The 27,961-nt window shown below is 37.6% G+C and overlaps 1 protein-coding gene across 1 annotated transcript in view; it reads left to right on the top strand.

Annotated features, from left to right (window-relative positions):
• The window catches only part of dntt (deoxynucleotidyltransferase, terminal), a 118,898-nt gene that overhangs the window by 76,952 nt on the left and 13,985 nt on the right, over positions 1 to 27,961 (top strand). The window contains exons 9-10 of the mRNA XM_047352093.1: positions 528 to 776; positions 1,047 to 1,130. Of these exons, the coding sequence (XP_047208049.1) occupies positions 528 to 776; positions 1,047 to 1,130 (333 nt within the window). The remainder of the gene's footprint in view (positions 1 to 527; positions 777 to 1,046; positions 1,131 to 27,961) is intronic.

The following is a 27,961-nucleotide window of genomic DNA, read 5'->3' as shown; positions in this document are numbered from 1 at the left end:
AGGTGTTTCAGTTTCATTGTCCAACCCCTGTATATCCCAATAATGAATCCAATAACATGTAGATAGTTTAAACATGTTTTTTGTTTTAATAAATTACTCTTTACGATTTGAACAAAGTGGTTAAAATTCCCAAATATGGAATCTCTAGCCTGGTTTCGTTTTCAGAATATATTCGCTGCATGTAATTGGTCAAGTTTACATAGAACCTCACTTAGTTTAAATGAGTCTGATGTGACTTTATGGATTTTGCCAAACTTCAGCAGCCCATGTATTTTGAGGCAAAGAGAAAACATTTTTGGATTCTCACTTTTTTCACTGTATGGTTGAAGAAGGTAGACTGGCTGTCCTCAATATTTATGGCAAAAACTATGTTTCTCATAATTGTACTTATTTACTAATGTTTGAAATCTTATGAACAGAGATGTTAATACACCAAAGGAATTGTTAATGTTTTGAAGGGAAGCAGTATTTTATCTTTAGAGAAATAAACACAAATGTTTATTATTTGTTTTTTATTTCTTCATCAGGGCCTTCTACTCTTCTCTGATCATCAGGCCTCTACCTTTGACATTTCAAAGCTTCCCAGCCACAGGTTTGAGGCCATGGACCACTTTGCAAAGTGCTTCCTGATCCTGCGTTTGGAGGGCAGCAAGGTGGAGGGAGGTCTTCAAAGAGCTGAGGGGGACAGCCGAGACTGGAAAGCTGTGCGCGTGGACTTAGTGTCACCACCGGTGGATCGTTATGCCTACACTCTGCTCGGCTGGACTGGCTCCAGGGTATGAAGGATTTCATAGACTTGTTGACTGAAGGTTTGAGTGGAAAAAACATCATTGGACATGTGGACATCATTTTGAAGCAGCTTCTACACAGAAATTCTGAACCTTTTTAGACATCTCAACTAATATTTAGCTATCATAAAGGTAAACATCTAAAGAAATTTTTTTAATTACATAAAATAGGGCTCCTCACAAAAAACAAAGTACAGCTGGGCCTTACCTGCATAAATGAGACTGCTGACTTTAAACTACATATCTCCTCTTTCACAGATGTTTGAGAGAGACCTACGAAGGTTTGCTCGATTGGAACGACAGATGCTTCTGGACAACCATGCCTTGTATGACAAAACTAAGGTACTGTTTACTCTAAGGTACACAAAAAATTTAATATAGACCTGAAATTGTTGCTTTTAAAGTAAAAAACAAGTGAAAAAAACTGCCTAAGGAATAAAAAAAGAGTACTCAAAAAAGAGGCAAAAAGGGTTGATCGGGTAGTGGCCTAATAAACACATAAAAAGAAAAAATGATGCTTAAACAACTAATTTCTTACCTGTCAAATGTATGCTCATAACCAACACCTGCAATTGCCTTGACGGTCTAGCTGTTGACTTCCCTCAACTCTCTGTCATCACTGTGGCAAGACCTGTGAAGTATTTGTATTTTTTTTGACAACACATCCAGCTGTTTCAGAATCCTTGTGCAAAAAGTGCTTCAAAGACTGTTCTTGGTTTTAGATTAAATATCTATGCTTAATAGTGATAACTCTATTCATCCAACTTATTCACATTGAAAAACCTTTTATTTCAAGAAAACCATCCTCTTCTGTTCGGTTCCACGTGTGGCGTAGAGGTAGAGCGGGTGCCCCGTGCACAGAGACTTTTAGTTCTTGACGAAGCCATCCAGGCTTCTACCACTGTCTCATCAGTCTACAGAAAATTTTCCCAACAGACTTCAGGATCATTAATATGTTTGTTTTATTTTTTGGCAAATGTGAGACGGGCCTTTGTGTTGTTGTAGGCAATAGTGGTTTTTACATTGGAATTCTGGCATGGATGCAATTGTAGCAATTGTTGAATCATGAACACTGATTTCAACTAAGGTAAGTGAGGCATGCAGTGCTTTAGATGTGACCTCTTTTGTGATCCCCTGGAAGCACACTTTTAGTCATATTTGTAGGTTGGCCAGTCCCGGGAAGGTTGTTACTGTTCCATGTTTTATCAGTTTTCGTATATCTCTCACTGTGATTCTTTGTAGTCCCAAAGACTACTTATAGCCTGCTTATAACTCTTTCTAGACCGATAGATGTTAATGAGTTTGTGTCTAATCTGTTATTGAATTTCCTTTTTCTTTTTTTTGTGATTTTTTTGGCACTAGTGGCCTTCATTAATTAGTAACTAGAAGGCAGTTGGGCAGAGACACAAGAAGAAGATATGCAGTATATGGCTGAGAATTGAACACGGGACAGCTGCGTTGATAAATGTAGCTTCAGCATATAAGAATTATGATTATTGATTAATTAATATTTATCAAGACTTATAATTTAAAATCATAATTTGAAAAAATTTATTTCTTAATCAAAATCATTACTTACGAATAGAAATTAGAGATGTCCTCTGGTGTAGTGATTATGCGCTCAAAGCTCTTTAATAATTACAATTAGCTATTCATCATTAATAATTGATAAAACTTTAACCAAAACCACAAAATGTCACTATTTATTCAACCGCTCCACCGAAGGTGGGGGAACTTCGACCTTGTTTTGACAGATAAATCATTCTTGCACGAAATAAACACAAACGCTTCTCTTAACTATATATATGAAGATTTATTGAAGCCAAATAATTCTGATATACCATTATTCTGGTCCAAAACCTTCTCCTAACTAACAAGCACTATTCTACACAAAGGGGATAAAAATGACTACCTAAAAATAATAATAAAAGAAAAATCTATGCACATTTAATGTCTATGAAGATCAAACCAGCGGTTTTATGGACAAAATGTGCAATTTGGGTTAAATGGAAAGAGAAGTTCTCCTGGTGTTCTGATGTCTCGATTGCAGCGATCAGCTGATAAAACGGTGGGGCCACGCCCCTTTAGCCGTACAGCTGATTGCCCAACAAAGAGTCATAAAACTGAGGCGGGAACTCAGTGGAAAAACTCCAGTAATAAAACTAGAACAAAGAGTGGTCAGGCGAGGCCCACACTGCAGTTGCTTTGAATGAAAAAACTTTTAAAGGTCCAACTTCTAACTTCTAACTTCTAACTCCTGGCTGATTTGGGATCAGCCGGACAAAAACATGAACACGCACGATTCAGCAGTGCTTGCACAGCAAATCAAAAAAAGCTCAGCATAAAACACTTCAATCAGTATTGCATGCAACAAGTTAATACCTTAGATTAACTACTGGTGATTCTAAATCACCTTCACTGCGCCTTGTCCTGCCCAGACCTCTAAATGCACCTATCCAGTTTAATATAAAAAGAACGAAATTACTTTGACGTTGATTTATTCTCTCCACCAGTCGAGGATGGGTCAGGTCTGAGGAAAAATGAGGGAGGGGGGATCACGCATCCATGATCACCTCAAGGAAAAAAATGGTAAACTTCTAATCTGTCCAGGAGGGAAAATATGAAGAACCGTTTAGTCGACTGAATCAACAAGGAGGAAACTCATCTCCTTGGAAATAAAACCTCTGTGGGTTTTCACCTGCGCCGGGTGTCTGCGTGGTTTTTGATCGACATATGAATCTTCTCACCATCTTGTATCAGACAGATTTCCAGCTCTCAAGCTCTTCCGGGAATGGCTTTGTGGAGCACAATTTCACCTGCGAGCTTTTGTCTCTTAAGATATGCGCCTCCGTTGCGTCGTCCTGTGAGACCCGCTGGAAATGGCAACAAAACTTTATTTTCAGCGGATTTATAATCCCGGAGACGTCAGAGCTGCGATGTCTGTTGAGCTGCGCATGTCAAACTGTGTGACCGAAATGGATTGACTCCAACAAGCATGTAGTGCACCTGCTCTCACACTGAACCACATGACACCCTTGTCCTTGAATTTCTTTTTAGATAGATGATCTTTTTGTGATTTCTTGATTCTACAAATCTGGGAGTGATCAGGCCTGGGTGTGGCTGGAGAAACTGAACCAAAAAAAACGGTTCATGATTTCACAAGACAGGAGATTTAGTTTTTCATATAGTCAGGTTGGTTTGGATAGCTTTGTCCCTTAATAAATTAAATCACATTTTGAAAACTGATTTTGGTATTTGCAAAGGTTAAGTTAGCTTGATCTGAAACGTTTAGGTGTAACAAAAGGCAAAGAGAACACAGTTTTAAGGGACAAATCATTTTTCACATCACTATATATTTTTGAGATTATAACACTTTGAAAAATCTGTATTTTATGTAGGTAAGAAAAAATAAAAATCCGTGTACAATATGTTAAGTGAGTATGAACCAGAGTATAAAAATATATTTTCTTATGAGTAAAGATTTGTGTATGTTTTAAATCTAACCGAAATTATTTTTATGTCTTGCACTGGAAACACTATTTCAGCTTTCTTTTATCCACAAGACTGATTTAATGCCATAATAATCTTAGCTCCACTCCTGAAAGAACTCATATCTCAGTGTTAACTTTAAATACACTGACATGACTATTTGCTTGACAGACTTATTATTCAGCAAAGAAAATTTGATGGTATTGACAGGAGGACAACAAAATTCCAGTAAACATCAATCATACTGACGGGCATTGTCCAAGCATCTTTTTATCCTGAGCTTGCAACAATTCATTGCATCCTCTGAGGTGGCCCCAACGTATTTCCAATGCATGGAGCAGACAGGCGAGCCGATTGAGTTTCCAGTCGAGTGGGACAAGGGTATAAGGTGGATCAGCATGCAGATCGGCAGGGAAGAAACCCTGTCAGTACAATGTCCCGTCAGCTGCTCCCCGGGGACGGAGGTCAGAGTCCCTGAGATCACTGGGTGGCAGCTTCCTGACAGATATTATATGCAGCCAGCCAACTCAGATGGTGTTTATTCAAATGCAAGGGCAGAGTGGTGACAGTGCAGTCACCCATGCACTGGCGTGGATTAGAGGGGAAAACACACAGTCTTTTCCTTCCTTTCTTTTTGTTGAATTCTTGAAGCTTTATTTGTATTTTCGCAGTTTTTGTTTTTGTATTTGAAACTGGCTAATCTATTTTTTGCATTAACTGCTTTGCTGAGGCAGGACTGTCACTTCTTCTTTCTGAACCAGCAAGGTCAACAGAAAGCTTCACATGTTGTATTTAAACAGCATTATACAACAGTGTGACCCGTTTTTTTATTCTCTGCTCCACATCACAGCCATAATTAACTTAATGAAGAACAATTAAGCATCCTATATCTGTCCTTCCTCCGCCTTCACTCAACATGGTTCATATTCATTCTCACTTTGCCTTGGGTGAAAGGAGACATGTGTCTCTGCAATTTTTTTTTGTCCATGCTCACTGCAGTTAATTGGTTTGACATATGGGTTAGGACAAGGTGGTAATAGGGCTTTCATCTTTCTCGTGTCCCATGTAAGTGGTCGGCAGTTTTGAAGAGGGTTCTGCATGGCTTGTGTGACTGGTGTCCGAGAAACAGGGGGAGCAATGAGGACTTATGTCTGATTAAAGGAGAAACATCTCAGCTAAGGACCAAAGGCGGTCATTTAGAGGACTTTAATCATCTGGGCCTCAGAGAGACTCTCATTGGACACCAGCTGGGGTCTGTCTTATTATAAAATGCTTTAAAGAAGATTAGAAGTCTACAGCATCCAAATGATCTCCACTCAATTATGAATACACTCTGGGGAAGTCCTTGAATCACTGTGGGAGGGGGCTTAACAACTGTCACACAGAAACACAGTGACTTGGGGTTCATACATGTCAAAAATATTCCCGATGTAACACATTTAATGTCAGCCAGTTTTAGCGACAGAGAGTGTGGGTTATTGGCCATTGCTGGAACATAATCCAAACCAATTACGGAAAATAACCCTACAACACAAGGCTTTATGGGCAAAAGGCGATGGATGTTGACAGCTTTACTCATAAAGGCTCACATTACACAATGATCACACTGTTGCTGTGGATATGACCAGAGGATTGGAGTACATGCTTCTCCACAGAAAACCCACCTAGTGTATGCTGGGATAAGATGTGGTATTTTTTATCAGGACATGGGGGGGTTGACTTAATTTGACTATTTGTTTAATTTATTTTTTTCTCATTTTTTAATCTCACTTAATCTTCTTATTTTCACATTATTTTTCACAGTGTGAAGACATGCGATTGCTCACAATTTTACTCAGTAAGTTATGGGTTGCTTGTCCTAACAGATTTTAATGGCAAGGCAGAACAGGTGTGTGTGCCGCAGCAGACAATGCCCCTGATAAAGACAAATCTCCCTCCATGTTAGTCAATATTGATTTTATTTAGGTTGCAATGTAAAACAATGTATTTTAACTAGTTTTTCACCAATTCCAGTGTTCCTTTGTTAATTTGTATGGCTGCTTGGTTGTACTATATAACTATAACACTTTATTTTACTGAAAGCAGCAAGCCTGATGCCTGGCCTAATACTTTTGTTGTAAAAGTTTACTTTACCCTTACTGTATTTTAATATTTTACCCCATTTCCAAAGTGCTGCCAAAGCATTTAAAATGGAGTGAGGATGGGTTTTTCTATTGTCAGAAATCAAGATGAAATCAAAGAGAAACCGTTTTCCCACACAGTGACATACTTATCCTTTTCTATGATGCTGTTCACTGTAGATCATTTTGACCAAACAAAACAAAACTGCTAACATTACAATCCTAGTCACTACATTACCCCCTCTATTCACATCTTGAAGGAAGTTTTTCCCATTTCCAGAGGGCTATGGGAAATAAGGTTTTAATGAAGCCATTTGAGACCTCCAGTATAGAAAAAGGTGCATACAGGCTATGGTCTATTGCTTGTTGATATTCGTCATGGCGACAGTCTAACAAGCAAATGTTAGAAGTTAGAAGACAGGCTGTCAGTTTGAAGAAAATAACTTTTCAAACCGCTCTATCTTAGGGGACAAATATCTCTTTCCTGTGCTTTAGAGCAGGGATATCCAACTTCATTCCTGAATGGCTGGTGTTCTGCATGGACACAGTTGATTAAAATACTTGAATGACCTACTCAGCTAGTTGGGCCTGGAAATGAACCTTACACCTGGAAATAAACTTGATTTAAGTGTGGTTGAAACATGTAAACATCTAAAACATGAAGCATACAGGCTGCTGAGTGGTGGACACAAAGCTTTAAAGGGTTCAGGTGTCTTCGTATAAGTTTTGGAAAACACTCACTGTAGTGTGATACCTAGGTCAATCTTCCAGTTTAACACTGTATGAATCTCCTATATGCTACATGACTTTATGTAGTCCTCCTGATAAATGCAATGCCTTTGTACAAGGCGAGAGATGGTGAACAATGGAAACACCTTGGATACTCAGAGAACAATGTAGGTCTCTCTCATGGTGTATATGGAGTTATGTTATCAAAGAAAATTAAGTGGGCCTGAGGATTAGCTTATATGGTCTCCATGCCAGGTTCAAAAAGCAGCTTTGGGTTTTTCTGCATGGAATGTCCATGGTCTCCCTGTGCATGGTCTCCCTGTCTTGGGGTTATGTGGGTTAGACTTAGGAGTGACTTTGTGCGACCATGGTTGTTTGTCCTGTGATGGCCTGGCAACGTGTCCAAGGTGTACCCTGCATTTTGCCCAATGACGACTGAAGATGGGCCCAGCTCCCTGGTGATCCTACTAGGATAAGCGAGTATAGACCATGGACAGATGGATGAATGACTGAATAGATGGATTTTCTTTTAACTCAGCAGACGTTTCTTTAGGTTTAATAGGTAAACATGGCTGATGTTGTTGTCATTCTGTGTGTGGATTAGGTTTCAGACAACCATACATTTTCTATACACACCTAATCCTCTTTAGAGTTATGTGTAGGATGGAGCCTATTTGAGGAGTCAGTGAAACAAAAGGCCGACTCGGTTGCTAGTTCTTTGCAAGAATAATACACACACACAGAAGTGAAAGAGCAAACATAATCAAGGGAACACGCAAGTTTTTAGGCTGCAACAGAAAATAGAGTACATGAAGAAACCCCATGGTTGGACAAGGAGAACATGAACATTTTGTTAACCACCACTAATAATTAATTAGTCTTTTATAAACATGTGCATGTGTGCAATGAGAAACTGACCTGGGAAAGGGTTTTGTCCCTGATTTGTAACTAAGAATTTTTTAAGGGTGGGCACAGATAGGCAACAATACACTACTGACATTTATTCATCCTGTGAAAATGTTCGTACCTCAAGTGTGAGAAGCAATTACAACAAACATCAGTTCCAGAGCAGCATACTTTTAGTGAAGTGTAAGTTGGAGGAAGTGATCTTGGCTTGGGTAGTGGACCATCGAAAGGAGATGGGTCTGTGTGCATGTGTGTGTCCTCTGCTGTAAGTCTGAAGGTTTGTGATAATTAATATGTGGAGTGGGCTTGATGAATGAGGACAGGTGGAGGATTTCATCATTCCTAGACAGACTGACTCCCTCCCCGGGCAGGAGGGTTCCATGACCCTGCGCAGCACCTCGAAAAACACACACCTCTGTACGTGTCAAGATCTACCCTTGAAACTTGCTGTGTATGAGTGTGAATGATCAGCGATGCAGCTCAATCTCTGCCACTATCAAAACCCAGGTACACATGTTAAAGATATGTTCAAGAAAATTAAATTATCTGTCATTTGTTCTGACTGTTCATGCATACTTTCACAAAATGTATGCATGGAATATATTCTATGGTGTGAAAAGGAATGTGCGTATATGTGTCTTTCTCAGCAGGTAATTACTCTACGTCATGTGTAGGAGTGTGATTAATGAGGCTCTGGTCAAAAGGCTGTGAGCATAGATGTCCTGGCTTTGGTCCTGAAGCACAGATTCAGATATGAAAGGTCCATTTATATTTTCTTTCTTTTTACCCTGACATCCTCCAGCTCTACATCACAGTGAACTTCAGAGTGATGTGGAGCTGGAGAACAAGAGGAGAACACTGCTGATATGACACCAAACTATCAAATCAGCACAGGGACTGAACTGAAGTAAAGAATTTAGTTTTTGGGCTTCAACTTTTTACAATTTGTAATTTTAATATAACACTGATTTACTCCTCCTGGTCTATAATTATTTGTAATATCACTGGGTTTAATGCGAATGTGTTGACTTGCTCTAAATGTGGATGTTTGTAAAATAATTTTAATCTAATCAAAGTAAATGTACTTGTCTGGAATGACACTGCTTTAAAATGAGTGTCATTACATATAATTGGACTGAATTAAAGCTCTATTTATTCTCTGTACATTGTCAGCAAGGCTTGAATGGAACTAAAATAAATGTACAAAGTCCTGCTTAATTTTTACACCCCCAAATGAGCCACTAAACCAAAATAAAAATTCACCATACATTTATTTAACTGGATTCAAAAAGATTTTAAAGAAATTAATTCCACCTTAAACACACAGTTCCGATCAGAATTTCACATAAACTCATCATGAGCCAGGAAATCAATAATTTTACATGGTTCAGTGAATATACAGCCTAAAACTGCTTTGAAACACCACCCAGTAATATTTGGTTTAATGAACCCTAGAAAGTTTCTCTTATCTACACACTTTTTGTAGCCATGAACAAGCTTCAGGTATCAATCTGGGTGGATATTTCACCTCCCTTTTTGGCAGAATCGAAAGAGTTTATTCAAATTTGTTGGTTTTCTTGAATGGACATTGCTTTTAAACATATTGCACTAGCGTTTTCAATATGGTTGAGAATGTATTTTGAAAAGTTTAAACAATCTGACCCCAGCTGTCTCACTCAGATACAAGGACATTGCTTAGGGTCTTTAGGAACAACACAGGAAACATGACAGCTCAAGTTTCCCATGAACTGAAAACTGTTGTAACACCAGGGTGACTCTTTATAAAATCCAGTTTTATAGTGCCATGTACTGGGATATAAAAAGAGCTCCTACTCCTAAATCCAATTCAAGCCTCCATAGACAAGCCAAATGTGTTCTGGAGAAAAGTGTTAAGCTAAGATGAAAACGATGGCATTATGTGGCCATAGTGACATGTTTGAAGGAGTGAAGGTGAGACTGAGTCTGTCAGTGCTGTTGGTGCATTGCATATACTTCGCCACAAATGAACAGCTAGATGATTAAAACTTGGACTCCAAAGAGACAAAGATCACAAACACACATTTTTTTTATTGAAAAACCTTAGTTTTGTGATACTCAAGACGTGTCTTGGTGTGAAGTGCCACAATTTCAAATTTTGGTCTCAGTCTCAGTACATTCTCTAGACACTATATTTTTACTCAGTCTTGTCTCTAGATTTTTTTCTGAAGACTGGTCAAGACCACAACTTAAACATGCTACTTTAACTGCAACTTAGTATGAAACTACTGGCTATTTTCAACGTGTTTTGGCTTGTGGTCTTCATCAGGGTCCCTGAAACACCTAAACCACTGTTAGATCTCTGCATTCAAATGCAACCAAGTTCTGAATTTTAAAGACTTTGAACATTGAGCTTTTCTTTTAATGTTTGCAGCAACAAATACATTATTATGTTTATAGCAATGGTCTTAAAAATGGTTTTGCATTGGTATGGTCTTGGTCTCGCCTCTCTTAAAGTCTTGGTCTTGATTTGGCCTCGGGTTAGTCATAAGGAAACTGTATAGACAACTAAATCAAATAAACCGGCAAACCCCCCCCCCCCAAAAAAAAAAAAAAAAAAATGTTGGAGTTGCAACATGCTAAAGGACATTTAACCAAAGGTTAGTCGAGGTATATGTTTATATTTGATTCATTATGTATAATTCTTATGCTGTGTGGATTCAAGAAAATCCTCCAGATATTTGCAAATTATTGCAATTGCATTGCCAAAATAATCAAAATTAATCCAACTTGACATTCCTGCACATTATGACTGTATGTAAACATCCCACCCAAACTTAAATTGTACATATAGGGTAAAAAACCCAAAGTATTTTGCTATACTTATAATTATAAATACTGAATATGAATAGAAAGATTAAACAGTGCATCAATAAAGATGACAAAGTGCCCAACACAGTTACCTAAAAAACTCAACCATCTGTGGGAGGTATTACCCAGCAACATTAAAACATAAAGAAAGAAACATTTTTTCTTTTTACTGCCATGGAGGAAACATAAAAAATTATCATAATTATTGGCTGCTTTAAAAGGATAAACACCAAATGGCCATGCCTGATCTAGCACAAATTGAAACACCAAGAGTTGCATAAAGAGCCACTGGAGATTCTCTTTGAGGAGTTCTAATTACTTAACTAAATGAAAACCATTCTGCAGGTCAGTCTGCCAATTTTTGTTGAAAGGCATAAAATCTTTAGTTTAAAAGTGCTGCGAATTTTAAAATAGTTCAGTTATCCACAGAGTGCTTCCATACTTCTACTTCTGTGTCAAGCACATGGCTAAAAGCAAAATTTAATTCAACTCTCAGTCAAATTATTGTATCTTTGCTATTAAGTTCTAGAAGCCCCCCCCCCCCCATACCCTACCACTGCCTTCTAGCAGTGGATGAGTGGACAATAGCAGGGCAATTGCACTGGGCTTTAGGGAACTGCCGCTCCCCTCTCACCCTGGCCGGCTGCTTGGTGCTCACAGGTGGCGTCTGCATTGAGGACAGCAGGCCCGCCTGGAAGGAGGGCCCTATTTTGCAAGCCGAGAATAAGGGAAAAGTTTAATTTAGCAGTTGTTGGCATGTGGACTCTAAGGGATGTCACTTACTGTAATACACATACATACCTAAGCGTACTTTCTGACAGACAAGTCAGCCAAAATTGGGGTTATGGTGGGACTTGTGTCCTCTAAATATCCTGCTGCATGTGAGGAGAGCCTGAAAAATTGCCCTTTAAAGGGAGACATAAGATTACAAGTGGCTACAATGCCTTGCAAATGTATTTATACACTTAAAATTGTTTTCACATTTTGTCATTTCACAACCACAAACTGCAAAATATTTTAATGGGAGTTTTTGTGATAAACCAACTCAAAGTATTGCAAAATTAATAGAAGAACAATAATTAATGTTTTTCAAATTTTCAACAAATGAACATCTGAAAAGTGTGGCATGTGTATGTATTTTGCCCACTTTCCTTTCACACCCATTAACAGAATCCAGCAGAGCCAACTGCCTTCAGAAGTCACTTAATTAGTAAATGGAGTCAACGTGTTTGTAGTTTATATAAATCGGTAAATATAAATAACAAACGAGGTTTGTTAGAGAACTCTGGTGAAAAAACACAGCAGATAGATCAAGCTTAAAGCTGTGGAGAAGATTGAAGCTGGGTTATGCTATAAAACAATATCAGTAGCGTTGTCTATCTGGCTTTTCTGGAAGATTGGCAAAATTGTTGAACTCCTCAATAGAAGCAAAAACAAATCCTCTCTGAAATTAGTCACAAATCTTATATGAGACACTGCAACTTTATCAAAGAACATGCTCGTCAGATGAGACCAAAATGTAGCTGTCCGACTGACGTGCAAAATGCTTTGTGCAACAGAAATTAACTCCCTGAAGACCCTCCAAAGGACTTGAACTGGGAGCGGAGGTTCCCCTTCTAGCATACCAACAACCCTAAACATACAGGCAGAGCAATAATGGTTGTTTCAGAAAACTAGATGAGGTAAAAAGCAACATGGGCAAAATTTCAGTCTCAAGATATGCTAAGCTGGTAGAGACTTGGCCCAAAAGACCTGAAGCTGTAATGTAGCAAAAGGTGTTTCTACAAAGTATTGACAAAGAGACTTAATAAAAATGCCTGCAACCTTTTTAGACTTTTAGTTGTAAATTGTTTCTTTTAACTTTCATTTTTCTACATTATGCACTACTATTACAATTAATCCCAATGAAATATATTGAACATTGTGGATGCAATGTGACAAAATGCTAAAAAAGTAAAGGGGTGTGAATACTTTGGAGAGACACTGAATGTTAGGTTCATATTATTCTCTTCACACACTTTTTTTTTTTTTACCAGCGATAATACTCAAGATAGAAAGGTGGTACAGGAAAATATTTTTTAAAATGAACAAGAACAGAAGATCTAATCTAAAAATGATTTTTGAACCATTGTCCTCCTGATTTTATCAGGCGTTGAACAAATTCCTTAAGGGCACTGTTACACTTAGATTCACTCTCCAATGGTTGTGAATCTAATAGAGCAAAGATGACCATGTCTCAAATTAAAAGCTTGCTGCACTTTCTTTGATGCCATAACAATCTAACAAGCTTTAATCCAAAAAGTTTCATGATATCTTATTATAGGTGCATGAATGTTCACTGTGCACATTTTAAGCAATGGATTTTAAGCTGTTGCAGAAGTCAAATTAGTAAAGAAAGGGTAAACAGCTTTGTCTATAAATGATCCATTTAAAATATGGCTGAGGAGGGTGGCCCGTAGATAATTAGAAGCGAGGGGGAAAGTTTATTTTTTCCTCTCCGCCTTGTCTTATATTTGCCACAAACAAGATGCTGCATTTCATTAAACATACTTAGTGGCTCTCAGGCCGAATTATTGTCAATGTTTATTACTGCTGTGAAAGGAGAGTATTCCTGGAACATTACCCTGGTAATTGCTACATGGGCAAAACTATTTTCAGGAACAGAAACTGATTTAAAGTTTTTGTTTGCTTTCTGCCTTCCCTTAGGCTTTGTCTAATTTGGTCTATTTTATTATGGGCTGTGTGATTTGTTAGTGGTTGGTTTTGCCCACAGAACTGAATTGTTCTCCCTTTTGCTTTTAGCAGTTTACTAACCACTTGAAACCTCAGAGTGCAGTGAGGGATATAAAGATTGGACTAAAAAAGCAAATGATCAAGTCCAGTACTGCTTTAGATTTCTTTTTCCAGGAAAGAAACTAGTATGGCTTTATAATCATATGCTTGCATACAGTTAAGCCCACAATTTTTCATGCCCCTGGGTTTAAAGCTATATTTTAATTTTACCACCATGTTTTCTTTGATATGTAGTAATATTACCTTTTTGGAGTCCTGACTTGAATCTGATAGAAAATATGTGTCTGGAGTTAAAGATTAGGGTGATGGCAAGGAGACCTTCCAATCTCTTAGAGTAGGAGCTCATCACCAAAGATAAATGGTCAAAATACCAGTGGAGACATGCAAAACACTGGGCAGCAGCTATAAAAAGAGTTTGATTGCTGAATTGTCTTTTGGGATGTATTTAGCTTTGCACTCACTTCACTCCATTTTAGTTTCATGTTTGTTTGAAACTAACTGGAATCCTGTAAAATCAGTATCATCAGCTCAATGCTTTACAAAAACTGGATATCAGAATAAACCTGACAAAATCTAGATCAATAAACATAAACAGCCTTGCTTTATACATAGTGTGTATGACTGTATACTACAAAAGTTGAAGAGGACTCAGCTAAAGTCAACTTGTGGCTTTACGATGGTGATAAAAAAAATACTGTGGTGTAATACAAATTAAATTCAAAAATATATTTTTTTAATCCCAAAGGCAAATTAAATGTTGTTGTAGCTCATATCCAGGATAAGTGACTGCTACAAGTCACTGACTCGGCGCAATCTGCTGTTTTTCTTGAGTCTTCACGTTTGTTCATTAATGTCTTCTAACAAATCTTTAAAGGTCTTCCCAGAATAACTGGATTTATACTGAGATTCAAATACACATGTTTGGAATCTATTTGCTAACTAGGTGACTATTGAAAGCAATTGGTTGCAATGTGCTGGTATTTTCCTATAAAATTATGATAAAATAAATTGAAGTTAGGGGTTGTAGTGTAACAAATTGTGGAACATTTCAAGGGTTATGAATACCTTTGGAGGCAATGTATTTTATTGGGCGTCAGCACTGTGGCCTGAGGCAAATGCCAACCTTTACCCAACAGGTATCTACTATGCTGACCCCTAACCTAAATACAAAGTAATTATAAAAGGCGTTAAATTATAAAATAATGTATTTCCCTGATGTATGTGTGGGTGGGGTTTCAGAATAGCTATGAGAGTCCACAGCTGTTGAGAAGGCAAAGCAGCATCATAAATAAAATAGTGTTTCAAGATGTGAGTGACCTTCAAATGCCAAAATTAAAACAATTCTGGAAAATTATTTAGCAGAAAAACCTGATACATTTGGTTGTTCTGGGAACGATGTGTTGAAATGTTGTCACCATGAGTGGAATGTTTCTCACAGTGGGTCGATTAGTCATCACTATAAGCTCAAATATTCTCATTGCAGATAGAAATGTCATCGCTATAGGTATCAATGTCAAAACTACAGGTGGAGACGTCACCCTGGGTAATAACATTTCTTCAACTGCTGGTCACATTTCTGAAAATGGTCAATTATCATCCCCAGAGACTGCAAAGATTTACAAAAGCAAGACTCCATGATGTGAAAACTCTGCCCAATAAAAAATGGGCGGTTAGAAATGGACCAATTCACTGCATTTAAGACAGCTCCAAGCAGAGGTGGATGTGAAATAGCCTCTTAAACTGGGATCAGACTCCAGGATTTAAAGAATCTCTACATATCTCATATTTCCAGGCCGTCAGCTGCAGATTTAACTCATAATACCTTGTCTTACGCTCCACAAGAACCTTGCACCTACCAGTGAGATAAGGACAGGAAATGACAGATTACAAGAGTCACCCGGATTTGTAAATAGGATTTGGAAAATTGGACCACCTCAAATGTTGCAAACATGAGCATTCTCACTGCATGCAGTCACAAAGTTGAGACAAGCCTGGTGCTATGCCAGCAGTAACATTTCCAACAGATGCACTTCATTAGGAGGAAACTGAGAAGGAAAACTTATGAAGCTAACATGATCATGAAAGCTTTAAAAGGCAAAACATATTTCAGAACAGAAAACCAAATTTGTAATTTTCTAAACAGTAAAACATCTTCTCATCTGAGACAAAGCATATGGGGGACTAAAGCATGGCAAAGAAGAAAAGCTATACTTCTTGTTCTGCTGTCATTGCAGCTCAACATTTGTGATGAAAATTAGCTTGGTGAAAAGAGACTAACTTTATACATTAATCACGGTGAAGTACAATACCAGCATAACATCAACAGCTTCACTGATAGAACTGCATTTGTATGCGGGAAAAACTGAGGTGTACTCTCAGTGTAATATCATAGTATGATCCTTTCAATGGTAGAAACTTCTCATTGTAAAGACTTTAGATGTTCAGCCACTCTCAGCACCACATGCTTTTTTTCAGTGAGGGCAGGGAGATTGGTCAGACTGGATTGGAAGATAGACACAAAAACATTTAGCAGCTGAAAAGAATGTGAGACTGAGGTGGAGAATCAACTTCTACCCGGACAACGATCTGAAACCTGACATACAGCCAGAGCTGCAGTCGAATGGTTTAGAAGCATGTTCATGTTTTAGAATGGCCTAGTCAAAGTGTAGACCTAAATTAGGTTTCAGAATCTTTGGACAAACTTGAAAAATTTATGTTTGAACCATTCTGACTTTAACTATTTTGCAATGCAAAATGGGCAAAATATCAGTCTCTAAATATGCAAATGTGAGTGGTTCAGAAACACCCCAAACATTGGTTTCATAAAGTATTGAATCAGGGATCAATTTTTTGTGTTTGTAAAAAATTTTTAAAACTCTGACTTTTTTGGGACTTTACAAGTAGGTTCCTTTTTTATCTTGGTCTTTCATATAAAAACCGCTTATAGCACACAGAAGGTTTGGTTGCAACATGACAAAATTTGAAAAGTACATTTTCTCTTATGAATCATGAAAAAAGCTATTTTAGCTTAAAGATGGCATGCTGACTGTTCCATGCAGTCTGGCCTTCTGAATATTATTTTTATTTATCTGCATTACTTTACAAGCTGCTATTTTTGTCTGCTGTTACATGTATGCAAACAAATAGGCTTTTAAGGAGCACCTGGCCACCCTATTAATGAATCACGCAACATCCAAGGCCATAACATGAAAAATTTTCTGTGACCTAAATGACCTAAATGTATAGCACACATTTACTCGTTAAGCTTGGTCTCTGCTGATTTTATCTTGTTTCACCAAAATAAAAACAAAACTAGCTGAATGTTTTCAGACACAGCGCTGAACAAATTATCTTAAATTACCTCAAAAGTATTTATGGATGAACAAAATATTTCAAAGTGCAGTGGAAATATTTGTTTCCTTGTTTATTATGTACTTTGTTTAAAGAAACTAGCAGCAGTAGGTAAAAAAGAGAGAAGGTCCTGCTGAACATTTTCACTGCCCTTTGCCTTGCTTGTCATCACAGATTCACATTCATTCGCCTCCAGTCTGTGTCCAGGCGCTGTAATTAGGATGAATGTGTTTATCAGTTCTCGGTCCATGTTAATACTGCAGCCATGCAACAGGTCTGACTTCATTTTTGTGCTTTCTTTTCCTCCTTTAAGAGAACTGTCACTCAGCATTACCAGTACTGGAGTGTCTTTGTTTTGTGGTGCACAAATTTCAATTTTTTTCTCTGTCAGTCAAAACAAGTTTAAGGATTTTTTCATTTCAGGGATTTGCTTTGATCAGAGCTGTTTGAATGGTGTCTCTGGTCCCTGAGTTCGTTATAAAAGACTAGAGGCCTTGCACAGGTAAATTATAATAGACCCAGAATGGCTAGAATGGAGGTGAGGTTTATGACCAGCAATGTTTCAAAGGTGTTTCTTCCCACTCTAAAAACACTGAAATGTTTTGTTTTTTGCATGTTCTGATAAATGTGTCTGTTAGTTCTGCTTCCCCTCCAAATTAGCTGTTGAATTAATTTTAACTGGTATTTTAATGTGAAACCCGCCTTATTCTCTTTCTCTAAAATTAAGATGACTGTTGCCTCCGGCTGCCTTGGAAACAACGCTCCCATGACAGGTGAACAGTGCAAATATGAAACGTCAATTTTAAGACATAGTTCCCATGTGACTGGGTCGTTTGCATTGGAGGTCAGAGAAACAATTAAGGGACTTTAATGAGGAGGATTGGAGAGTGTGAAATGGGATGGCTGCTGTAATAATGGAAGACATTGATGGAGTAAGTGTGGTCATGTGAGGCCAGTTAAAAATGCCCTTGCTTTGCTGGTTCCATTCTGTTTTACTACTAATGACAGTTTTAATCTTTAAGGCAGATTTCAGACTGTATCGACACTAAGCATAGAAAGTAAGGGGATTTTTTGGTCCATTGTTTTTTTGTTGTGACACTGCTTCTTGGCAACAAATCTCACACACTCGAAAAGACTGTTCATTTCCCCTTACATGGTGCCACATTTGTATGAAAAATGCATTTCTGGGTTGTGCTCATTGAAAACGTGCCAAGTCATCTCTGCCAATGCTAAACATCTTTTGATGGAGGTAATGTTGCTGGAAAACAAGGCTAATCATCACTGGAGGCAATCCCAATGAAAAAAGATTTTGAGATGAGATTCTGCAACCACCGACAATGCATATGTCCACTCTTAAGGACCGAACTGTTTCTTCCAAGACGATAACGCTCTCCTCCACTAAGTGGGGTTTATCAGAGTACCTCCAGATTTGGGATTGGAGACGTTAAAATTGCCTCTTTACAGTCCTGACCTCAGACCCAAATGTCTTCTCATTCCAAATCATCTGATTGTCCTCTAGTAATTCACACTTTATGAACACTGATAGATAAAGCAAATAAAAATGATTAACGTTTCATCTCTGGACCTCTTTGTAAGTGGGATATTTTAGGAAGCAAGTGAATATTTTGCCCTCAAAGTTGATGTGTTCAAGGCAAGAGAAGGATTTGAGCAAATTTTACAACAAAAGAACTGTGAAGGCTACATTAATGCATCTGCAACATTGCAGCCTCTCTGGGGTGTTAGCAGCCTGCAGTTGTCAGTATCTATCAAAAGTTGTCCAAGAAAATAACTGAGGTGAAGTGGTACTGGGTCATGGGTGGCCAAGGCTCATCAATGGATTAAAGCAGCGAAGGCTGATCAGATCCAAGATACGAGTTACTGTGGCTCAAACTGCTGAAGAAGATAATGCTGGTTTTGTTTGAAAGCTTTCCGAATACCCAGTTCATCACATGGTGTTGCATATGAGGCTTCATAGGAACAGATCAGTCAGACTGACTTCTGTCCACCAACAAAAGCACCAATCAATATCAGAAATGGATCATGACGCAACAGCAAGTAGTGTCCTGGTCTGATAATCCTAATTCCTTTTACATCACACACGATGCATGACAACAGCATGCATTATGGGAGGCAGCCTGATGCTTTGGGCAATGTTCTGCTGGCAAAAAAATCCATGTGGATGTTACTTTGACACATACCACTTTCCTAAGAATTGTTGCAAAACATGTACACACAATCATGGAAACAGTATTCTTTGATGACTATGGCGTCTATCAGCATGATAATGAACCCTGCAAAAATTATTCAGAAAGGGTTTGCCGAGCACAACGAGGTGATGACTTGGCATCCAAATTACCCCTTTTTGAATCCGATTGAGCATCTGTCGGACATACTGGACAAAAACGTCAGATCCATGGATGACACAGTTTACCAGACCTAAAGGATCTTCTGCTAATATCTTGGTGTCAGATACTACAGCACACCTTCTGGAAGCAAGTAGACTCCATACCTCAAGGGTCTCTGCTATTTAAGCAAGAAAAGTTTACAGAATGCTATATCTGCTGTATAAAAACATGTTAAATAATCCATATTCTGGGAAACATTATTTTGGCTTCTCATCAGCAGTAAACCAAGATTATTAAAACTAATTAAAATAAAAGAAATGCAACATATCACTACATTTTGTAATGTATCAATACAAGATATTAAGCTATTCACTTTCTGAAATGAATTATTGAATTAACATTATAATACTTGTTCAGATGCACCTGGAGCAAGTAGGTTGCTGTGAAAGTTATAATGTGGGACCAAGTTTACCATGTGTCTTGGCTACAATTGGAAATGTCTTGACTTTTCACATGTCCACTGCCCTGTTGTAACTCGTCGAAAAAAATTATCCAACTTCATTATTCAGGTAGAACATTACTAAAATGAAATGAGCCTGTATTTGTAGATACGTGGAGTTCTGCAGAACTGGAGCCTCCCACAGGTGCTTACTTTGAATTACAAACAGACACTGAAATGCTCTAGATAATAAATGTGCCACTTTGTCTGTATCACAGTTAGACTTAGTATTTAATTGTTTAATCAGATGTGTTTACCAAATAGCTGTTTAGTCAAATTAGAAATAGTAGCCCTTAGAATATGCTCAGCATAAAAATGGCAAAGGCTGTTCTTAGAGCAATAATCTCAGATAGATAATATGTATAGTACGTTTCCAATTTCTACACAATCCGTTCTCCTCAGACGCCTTACTCAAATTTAAATGATGAAGCAGAGGAGAAACGTGCTATCAGGATTCATCCCCTCAGGATCATGAATGCCTGTATTTGGTTTCAAAATAAAATAATCATTGAGATATTTCAGTCTGGTGCAAAGCCATAAAGCTATCACTTACCAATACTGTTCAAGGGAAAAAAGACAGTCAAGCAACTCTCTGCAAACCATACTGCAAGAAATCAAAGCAGAACGCCTTATTAATTACCAGATATAATCAGATACCCCTCTCTATCAAAACAGATGGAAACAAATAATGAAACAAATGAGCAAAGTGCAATTTACTTTATTAAATAATAAAATAAGTCAAAAAACAACCTTTGGTTGGTTTGCTTCACCTCTTATTTCACTTTAAAACAATTTTCTTTCTCTAACACCACATTTTCTGTGGCAAACAAGGCAAACCTGCAACATCAAAGAGAATTGAATAAATATTGAAAAAAGAAACATGTAACACAATTTATATGCTAACAGGATGGGATTATTTTTGAATAATTTCCATGTAAAGAATGAAAGTGGGCCAGCTTGGGGCTACAATATTTAATATGGACAGATAGTGAAGAAACAAAGGAAAGAGACTAAAGTAAAAACCTAGGAAGCATTAACTGTAGCTTAGAAGGAAGATTGGTTTTAGGAATATTGGTCGTTCAGTCCCAGCTTCCCCAGTCCACAGGTATTTTATTCAGTCCTTTGGAGGTGTAGATTTTCAGACAGTATAAATAAGAATGGTGGTTTTCTTCAAAGTATACCAAGGTTTAACAAGTTTTCAAAACTGATTACATGCTCTGTCCTGCTATTCCTAAGGTTAAAAGTCTTTTAAATTAGATACCAGAAAAAGTGCAAAGCTTATGAAAGCTGCTTGATTTCCAGGTGCAAAAAATATGTAGATGTGGAAACTAAAGGAGCTCCACCCATCACTCCGATTAAAGGTGAAGCTATTTTAAAACTACAGCTGGCTAGCTACAAACAGGGGGTCTGTTACTGACTGACTGCAGGCTCTAGCCGAGAAGACAGCCTAACTAATCAGCTTAGTACTACTTATTACATTGCAGAATGGCAAAAAGTTATAATATTCTGTGCAAAAAAGGTTAAAAATTACCTAATGAAGTGCATATAAAAAAATGTATATATTTGCTGAAGTCCATGTCCATCCATCCATCCATCCATCCATCCATCCATCCATCCATCCATCCATCCATCCATCCATCCATCCGCAAATTTCACTCTTTTGAATATTTGGCTCTCCAGGTAAAGAGCCCAGTCCGAACCATGTTCTTGAATATTTACAGGGCTTCTAAGTCCAAAACAAACTTTTTCAGTGATTTTAATGAGCTTTTATCTGTGATATGTGTTGATTATGACTGTTTAATTATTGTGGGAGACTTCAACATTCACATGGACAATCCTGAAGACAGAAGTGCAGTAGATCTATGTGACACTCTTAGAAATTTTGGTTTGACTCAACATGTTAAACAGCAAACGCACAAACAGGGACATATTTTGGACCTGATCATCACTAAGGGTCTAAACATTTCCAAGGTGTCTGTAACTGATGTTGCTCTATCTGACCACTTTTCTGTTATTTTTGACAGCATCATCTCCAATGGCTCAGTTTGCCAAAGAGACATTATAAGAAAATGCATCTTTAAGGATGGTGCTGCGGAAACCTTTAACCAGATTTACTCTTCTACCTCAACTTTACCCTGTAACACTGTAGATGAGCTGGTAGACAACTTTAATTCTAAAATTTCGGACATCATTGATTTAATTGCTCCAATTAAAGTGAAAGTCACTTCTGGGAAGAAAATGTCTCAGTGGAGAAGTGCTCCACCAGTGCTCCACTCATTGAGATATTTCAGTCTGGAGCAAAGCCATAAAGCTATCACTTACCAATACCGTTCAAGGGAAAAAAGACAGTCAAGCAACTCTCTGCAAACCATACTGCAAGAAATCAAAGCAGAACGCCTTATTAATTACCAGATATAATCAGATACCCCTCTCTATCAAAACAGATGGAAACAAATAATGAAACAAATGAGCAAAGTGCATTTTACTTTATTAAACAGTAAAATAAAAAAACAACAACCTTTTTTCTCGGTTTGAGGAGCTCTAGCAGTGTGCCAAATTTCAGATCTCTACGACTTACGGTTCGGCCTATCTCACGTTTGGGGGACGTGGCTAAGTGGTTTGGCCACGCCCACTGACAACGACATTAAGGAACAAGAATTTCACATGAGGGACAATTTTGGGTAAAATCTTGTGAGTTTTGGTGCATGGCAAAGTCCCAAAATTGCCCTGCAAAGAGGCAACGGAAAAAAAGAAAGGATAAGAAATCCTACGATTACAATAGGCCTTTGGAGGCTTCCTTCTCGGGCCTAACTATTTCGTAAACATCTTCCATGGTTCCAAGGTTTCGCTCTAATTCATCCTGAAGGTGTTGAAGAAGGCTGAGGTCAGGACTCTATGCAGGCCAGTCAAGTTCTCCACATCAACATTTATACACCTGCAGCCATGGAAAAGATTGGAACACTGGAATTCATTGATTTGGTGATGTGACCTAATACTTTTGGCAATATAGTGTAAATGCTGTGTGTGTATGTGTTTGTGTGGGTGTATATTGTATGTTTGTATGAAACTGAAAAAATTACCACTTTACTCCCAAAATTAGAGCAACTTAGAGCTGCAAAAAAACATTTATAGTTACAAAGAGGATGTTTTTTGCCTTAAAGTTGCAATTTGATAAAATGGATTTGTTCGTCGCAAGTGGTTCTTTGACCTTATTTAAAAATCAGGTTTTGGACTTTTGAACATTAGGTTAGAGAACACCTTTAACAGATTACAAAAATTACAACTGCAATGACCATTATGTAATATCATTGTTTTAAATAGATGCTATTAAATGAGCTTATACATTTTTGTATAGGGATTTTACCTAAGTACCATAAAACTGTGGTATTTTTTAGGGTTATGATACAATAAGAATCTCACACAGACCAGTCCTATTATAGACAATATGCAAATGCACCTGTAGTGTAACTAGCAGTCATTTTACTATTTTGCCACTGCTCTCTAAGTCTGAATGTTTAATAAATCATAATGGTCATCTATTCAGTCTTCACAGCAGGACGAGTAACCTCAATAATAAATCCCATTTATTCCTGCTGCGTGAAGGAAAGGGTTACTGATAGCATAGGAAGTTTGGAGCTGAAAAATACACCAAAATTAAGCTGAATTACAAGCTTAGGAAGAATGATGAACACATGTAGCAGAGGGCAAATTTAAAAAGGAGAGACACATTTGAGTAATGTGATAAAACATTATCTTTTCCCTTAATCTACTTAAATTCTACTATCTCTTTTTCCTCTGTCACCACCTCAGCCTCTACTTCTCCAGCCTCCCATCCACCCACGCACTGCCTGTTGCCATAGCCTAATGAGTGAAAATAAAGGATGGGAAGTATTTATAGATCCCATTGAGCTTGTGTTTTGCATTACTAAAGAATGGAATTCAATAGCAAGCTATTATCCTCTAAATCCTGTAACCTGCAGTCTTTGTTTTCTCTGGATTTACAGCATGAAGACAAGAAATGATTTGAACTCAGGAGACAGAGAAAGATGATGAGGATGGATGATGTGAGATAAAGGGCTGAGGTTGGGAATGAGCCTGGACAAGGACGAATCAGCTCATTTGGCACACAGATCCGCCTTTATTATTGATGAAACCAAATGGCCGAGGATTTTAGGAAGGCCTGGTGGTTAGTTGTGTCTGCTCGTCATGTAACATTAATTGACACTGCTCCTGCTGTAGCTCTGGGAATCGCTTAGTTCAGAACTCCTATTTCTGTTATTTATTCACAACAACACTCAATTCAATGGTCATTAGGTTGCTTCAGGTTTGTTGTGTTCTCTCTGTTCTGTCTTGCTTTTGAAAATGGACAGATTCAGTGAAGAGCCCGGTAAATAAAAAGAAGAAGAATTTATATTTCCTATGGCTGTAAAGACAAAATTTCACCATAAGACCACCTGAAATAAATCACTGAATATTATCACTAAGAGAACACATAGTACCACAGTTAAAAGTGACATGTAAATATGTCAATGGCCCTTTTATTCTTTCACATTTTGTCATGAAACTTTCACAAACTCACATGAATTTTCTTTGATATCGTGGTATATTACTTGTTAAATAAAAGAAAAAGGACACATGGGTTCCAACATTTTTAAAATAATCTGACATTTAATTCAAACAATGTATAATTTCAGGTTTTCTGTGGAGGTCTCAGAGGTTTGTAAGATAACATTAGTGAACAAATAGTATCATAAAGACTAAGGAACAAAGCAGACAGTTCAGGGAGATAGTTGTGGGGAAATGTAAAGCACGGTTAGGTTACAAAACAATATGCCAAGCTTTCAATTTGTCAAAATGGAAAGAGGAGGGAAACCATAATTGCAATATCTGCAAAAACACTGCTGTCCACTTAAACTGAAGATATGGCAAGGCGAGCATTAATCAAAGCAGCAGCCAGGAGGTTCATGGTACCTCTGGAGGAGCTGCAGAGATCCACTGCTCAGGGCCCGTATTCACAAAGAATCCTAAGACTAAAAGTAGCTCCTAGTGACTTCATTCCAAGAAGTTTCCCTCAGTAAGATAAAATTGATTCACGAAGCATCTTAGGCCTTAAGAGAGCTCCTAACCTGAGTAAATGTCAAGAGTAGTGAGGAGGACCTTTAGTGAGCTTGTGTAGAGTGTATTAAGCAGACCAAGAGAGAACGGCGAGATATTCTCCGTACAATGAATATCAGCGAATTATAAAATGCTACCAGCTTGATCGCGCACGAATCCACGCCCTTAATAGTTGAGCAAATAAACTTCTAATACAATCATACAATTATTGATGTAGAGATAAGATAAACTTTATTATTCCCCTAGGAGGAAATTAAACAGTTTCAGCAGCAGGAAAGATTAAAGGTGCACCTCTAGTAAGGTTATTTATTAGGAAGGATAAATAAATAATAGAAACAATTATAAATAATTGTGAATAAAAAGTGAACAAAATTACAAGCAATATTACAAACAAAATTTAGAATTATTTAAATATTTACAGGATGTAAAACGCGTTAAAAAATAAATTTGGAAGAACTCGAAACAATATACATAAATACAAACTCTTGACAAGAGACAGAAAAATAATTTAAGCACTATATACATAGAAGGAAGATGTAAATTAGGTAAATAAGTATGTGCTGTATGGTACATGCAGCAGGTATTAGCGATGCTCACATTTCAGGCTGGTGCTGAAAGCAGTGGGAATGATGCATTGATCGGCTCGGGAATGCCTGTTTGTTCGTAGCTCATAGAAAACTGCGTCGCACCTAGGAACGGGGTGGACCACACCTCCTCACTAAGATAGGAATCTCTGTCGTCTCCTCGTTCAGTCGATCTCAGCAATGAACAGAATCACTCTTAAGCTAGGAGTCCTTGCCAGGAATTCTTAGGCTAATATAGGAACTCTCTGGGAGGACTCTGAGAATCTTTGTGAATATGGGCTCAGGTTGACAGGACATCTAATAGTTGTGTACTCCACATATCCAGCCTCTAACACTAATTGATTGTGTAATTTCAAAAACAATAAAGGACTTTAATATGTAACACTGCGGGAGTGCGACATGATAGTATCTCTTGTTACCCTGAACAATGGAAGATGCCGACTTGTTGCTGCAGCAGTCAGGTTAGTAAGCTCTGTGAGAAGTATTAGTCAACAATAAAGGAACAGTAAGTTTTTGATGTTACTGCGTTTATTGTTTGAGTTGGATACAGTAGAAGCGATCATGGCAGTGCAAAAGTTGACACCTATCAGACGTTGGTTGCAGCAATAGTTACACTGCTTGATTTTTCTAGAACATTTCTGACACTGCTAGACATTTGCAGTAGGCCCTCTTTAGTTGTAAAAGAGCTAAATTAGAAGTCAGTGCATCTGTCACACTGAATAACAGCACACCACAGATTTAAGTTCAAAACAAACAATTTCACAACCAGAGATTATCCCCGACGATCAATAATCTCACAGTTTGAACCTGCCTTAGGTCAAAAGACTTCTGCAGTTTTCTAAAAGCCATGTAGAGGATGCAGCAAACATTTGGAAGAAGGTGATCTGGTCAGATTAGACTAATTGAATTTTTGGCATATATACCAAAAGCTATTTGTGGGGGAAAAACACCTTGAACACATTATGTCCACACTAAAAAGGCTGGTGGCAGCATCATGCAGTGGGGATACTTTTCTTCAGCAAGGAACTGACTGAAGATTGCACTCTTTTGAAAACAATAGGCAAACATGTAGGTCTCTTGCTGGTAGAACTATACCCCCAAAAGCATATGTGATTGCAGTGGAGGATGGTTTCACAAAATATTAGACTGGGTAGTTGAATAGATATGCAAGCCACGCATTTATCTGTAAAAAACAGTGTACAATTTTTCTTTTGCTTCAAATATGCACTGCCTTGTGTCGGTTCATCACCTAAAATCATCACAAAATACATTGAAGCTTGTTGTTATGTTACAAGATGTGAAAAAGTTTAAAGGGTATAAACATTTGGCAGGGCAGCTCTCCCTTTTGATGATTATCAAAGAACCACCATTAGTTGGCTCTGTTAATAACTAGCACATTTAGATGCTGACTAATCATATCATTCACATTTTATATGAGCAATGTGAGCCAGTATCTTGGTATGCCAGAGCTAAAAATGTATTTATTTATTCAAAGAGGATGATGTTTTAAAGCAAAATGTTCTCGAAAATGGCAGCAAATGTCTAAATAATGACCTATTTAAGCCTATTTTTACAACTTTTTCCATGATTATCAGAACAAATCCAACTGGGATAATAAACCTGGTTTCAAGAAATAACTAAATCATATCCAAAGTCATTTTGTTTATGGTTACCATGCGTTTTGTGTGAGTGTATTCTGCAATCAATGATTCCCTTTAAAATAAATAAGTAATCCTGCAACTCAGTATAAATTAAAAGCATAGTTCTGACTTACCTGGCATTCCATTTCTGCTGGTTTGACAGGATATAAATTTGTTCCTTAAACTAAAGTAATTCACTTTAGTTTAGATTAGATAGATTTCACTGACTATGACATATGCATAACCTTATTTCACTTGAGTTAGGATTTTTTGCCTGTTCAGTCAGTGGGGCGTTGGAGTTCCCCAGTCTTGTATCTAATGATGTTGAAGATACTATCTGATTCATAACTTCTAAATTAACCACAAGTAAATTGATATTTCTGTGTTTTTTGTCTGGACTGCATGACCATATCTCTGCTTAGACTAATTAAACTTGAACTGGATTATTCTACATTGGACATAGGTCTTTCAAAGCAGTTTGAGATTTATGAAGTCTTTATTGTCCATCCAAGCATACATAAATACCATGCATTCAGGCTCTCTACACCAGTAGTCTAGTCAGTCTTAACTGTTATTTAATGAAGCATAAAAATGTTTTAGAACACAAAGAGGTGGTCAATCATTAACCAAGGAGCCAGAAGCAAGTAGTTACTTCAAAATAACTGACATTTTCCAAAACCAACATGTCAGTGCTTAGTACTGCAAGTTTTTCTTTTTCAAAGTTAAGATATCCCAACTGTAAAATGACAAATCTG

The sequence above is a fragment of the Girardinichthys multiradiatus genome, chromosome 22 (assembly GCF_021462225.1).
Source record: "Girardinichthys multiradiatus isolate DD_20200921_A chromosome 22, DD_fGirMul_XY1, whole genome shotgun sequence".
Taxonomy (NCBI): Eukaryota; Metazoa; Chordata; class Actinopteri; order Cyprinodontiformes; family Goodeidae; genus Girardinichthys; species Girardinichthys multiradiatus.
This window is presented reverse-complemented; position numbering and strand designations above follow the sequence as displayed.